General features: G+C 41.4%; 1 protein-coding gene across 1 annotated transcript; it reads right to left on the reverse strand.

The window, feature by feature from the left end:
- Window positions 1-1,182: 1,182 nt before the first annotated feature.
- Window positions 1,183-2,025, reverse strand: LOC106529685 (ankyrin repeat and SOCS box protein 5; the record flags this gene model as incomplete). Its single annotated transcript, XM_014025164.1, is given in 2 exon segments — window positions 1,183-1,731; window positions 1,834-2,025. Coding segments are annotated over 2 exon segments (332 nt in total), but the record flags the coding sequence as incomplete, so codon positions are not given.
- Window positions 2,026-3,505: the final 1,480 nt, after the last annotated feature.

Consider the following 3,505-nt stretch of genomic DNA (forward strand, 5'->3'; position numbering starts at 1 on the left):
ATGTAGGAATGAAGAATAGAAGAACAGATAATTATCAATCTATACTGTAGAACTATTTACAGTATGATACTCATGAATTTAGAATGTATTAAAAAATATGATGGTCATAAATATGTAACTGCATCTGACAGTTTGGCTGCTTTATTAAACATTAAATCAAGTCACTCAAAAAGGAAAAACATTAACATTAATTTACCAAATTCTTTATAAACTTAAGGGATTCAGACTCAGTAAAGAACTGATCCCAGGAGCTCATTATGTGAGGATCTGCAGCTGCTGCCTGAGCCTAACAGCTGCTGAGATTCCTACATGACCTGTGTGGGATTATCTAATCTTTTCATACGTTTCATAAATAAGTTGTAAACGGTACAAAAGACTCATGTTGAGTTGGGAAAGAAAACAGGAGACAACAATTTAAACTCACAAACTTTATTAAAGCAACTGAGCCCATACAGAATATGGTTTAGTGTCTTACCCCGGATTTACACTACATGCGTCTCCGCTCCGCTCCGCTCCGCTGCGCTGCGGTGCGGTGCGCAGGTTGCAGTTTGTTTGTGTCTCAGTTTATACAGCGTCTGATCCGCTCCGACAGAGTGTGCAGGARGGAAATCACACGATAAATTCAGTGATAAATGTGGAAGTCACAACAAAAAATAATTAACTCTGTGAAAGACGAACTCCAAACACAGCTGAAAACAACAATATAAAAGGCTTGTGGTATCTATGTTGAAACTGTCTTGTCTTTCTGCAACTTCTGATTTCAAAATAAAATCCACGTGTATTGTGTGTGTACACATACTGTATGCTTCAYGTTACATGTTTCCATCTGCTTCCCAAACAGAACCATACATCCTGACAGCATTTGTGTAGAAATATATCCATATATTTATTAATATAGCTGCAATTTCAACATTATTCCGACAAATTATCCAGCCTAAAAGTGTCTTATTTTGAAAACACGGATGTTGTGCTTGTTTCTTTTCCTGTTGGTGCGACGTAATCTTTAAAAATTGACTCTGGCTCAGCTCCGGCATCCAGCAGAAATAGGATCTGTTCTAATTTTGTCAGATCACCGTCCGCTCACCGCCGCCGTGCACAGCCAGTGTAAATACACTCATTGATTATAATGAGTGTGTTTACACTCATTATAATCAATGAGTGTAAACACACTCTGATTGATTATAATGGGTGTGTATTTGCTGCGGAGGTCGGACCGGAGCGGAGCGGAGGCAGAACGCATGTAGTGTAAATTAGAGGTTAGGTTCTGTGTTGACTGAGTCACTCCAGCTCCATGCTGTCACATCAGCGCCCTCTACTGACGTGGAGGACTAACACTGAAAACATTCACTGAAGCACAACGACCAAAACATCCAGATGTTTAGGTAAATGTGAGACTTTATCTCCTGGTGTTTTAAAATATCATCTTTAAACCCCTTTATTTTACCCCTTGTTTTATGATCTGAAATATTTCAACGTGATAAAAAAGCAAATATTATTACCTAGTACTGTAAATGTACAATGTATTAATCATACCCTGTGATGAATTTGTTGTTAACAGACAGAATAATTTCAGCTCGGTGCTACACGTGCTTCAGTTGTTTTCATGTATTTGCTCTAAATATTGTGTGAGAACAGAGGGGAAGGGCAGCAGAGGCAGCAGCTTCAGTTTGTCTCGTCCAATCACCTTCCTGATCTGAAGACGACACAACTGGCACAGACTTCGAGGCGAAACTAGAGTAAAACATAACAGGGATTAACCTCGGTATAACTTCCACTCATAAATCACATCTCTCCTATAATCCAGCTCCAATCTCTCCTATAATCCAGCTGTACCTTCAAACGCAGCCAGGAGCTGCTGAATCTTCTCACCAGGACGTGCCAGGTCCACGGGCCGCTGACCGTTCCCATCTCGCAGATTCACATCAGCACCATAGTTGAGTAAGAGAGACACCTGATCTGCTCCGTCCTGCCTGACAGCTGCATGCAGAGGACTGTCGTCCCCTCTGCCCAAGTTCACACAGGCTCCTGGGTACACAATAAATTCATCTTCACATATTTAACTAACAACAACAACAACAAAAAGTGTAAACATTACAATGGAGCACACTTTTTTCTACAAAACACATCAGCTGTTTGTGTAAGAAAAGAAGTGTTAAACATTTGCAGCTCTTCACTTCAAATCCTGACTCGGCAGTTTTTTTACAGGTTTTGGTTTGTTAATGTGACTTAAAGAAACTTTAAGATGTTTTTTCTTCTGTCAGCCGCCTTTCATTTCATTTTATTTGTATTTTCTTTTTTTTATTGTACATATAATTTTGTTTTTACGTAATGAATACAGTTTTGAAATCAAAAATAAAATAAAGAATATRCTTGGGACACTGAATTCTCAAGATCTCAGCCAATTCAAAATTAAATGTCAAGATCTGAGTGTCAGGATCTTGTTTTTGTATTGATTTGTTGTTTTTTGTTGTACAGTATTCTTGGTTCTTTGTGTGGTTCTGATTCCATTGGTTGTGTTTAGTTGCTCCTTCAGACTGATTCCTGTCAGCTCTGGGGTCTTCCTGTCGTCACACCTGTTATTAATCAGACCAGCTGCCTCTCWKTACCTCGTTAGCTCATTTCCTGTATATTCAGTCTTATTTCCACCCCACAGTTCAGTGCGTGATGTTCCTCACTTATAGCTTTGTCTGCTTCTGAGGAGTCCCACCAGATGCCCCTTCACTAAGGCCATATCCTGCAGAGTCAGCACATTTCAGCCTGAACAGTTCCCAGCATTAACCTTGACTGAGTCACCTGGATGACCCTAGGTCTATCAGCCACAGCTCTATAGTACCGTTTTGCTTTAGGCCTGGGAGCTCTGACGATGTTTTTGTTTTACTGACTTTTTTTTTATTACTATTGCATAAATACATTCAGGGTCATAAATATGGGGACACGTACACAACTCTCATCTTTTTGTCTGTAAAAACCACTACAATTTGCTAAAACTGCCGACATTTAATCTGAACGTATTTACAACCAAATCAGGAGAACAATGTACAAATTACAACAGTTTATATTTGTGCCTCCCACTTTTTAAGGTACCAAAAATGGGACAAATTAACAATCATAAACAATAGTTTCATTTTTTAATACTTGGCTGCAGATCCTCTTCAGAAGTCTGGAACACAGACGTCAGCAGACACTGTTCCATCCCTGGTGTTGYTCTGTCAGGCCTCTACTGCAACCGTCTTCACTTCCTGCTTGTTCTTGGAGCATTTTCCTTCAGTTCTGTCTTTAGCAAATGAAATTCATCCCTTTATCTGGAGGCCCGCTGCTACTCGGCCCCCCCAGTGGGGTATGTGGCTGGCCACCGGTGTGCTGGGGGTTCCTGGGGTCTGGGGCTGGGCACTGGAGTGTGTGCCGGCCTGGCCTTGTGACTGCCTGCTGGGGCTCGGGGCCTCTGGGCCTGTCGGGCTTTGGCCTGGAGGGGGTGCGCCCTGGGGGCCCGGACCTCTGTGCCCTT

This window comes from Austrofundulus limnaeus, unplaced genomic scaffold (assembly GCF_001266775.1).
Source record: "Austrofundulus limnaeus strain Quisiro unplaced genomic scaffold, Austrofundulus_limnaeus-1.0 Scaffold460, whole genome shotgun sequence".
NCBI lineage: Eukaryota > Metazoa > Chordata > Actinopteri > Cyprinodontiformes > Rivulidae > Austrofundulus > Austrofundulus limnaeus.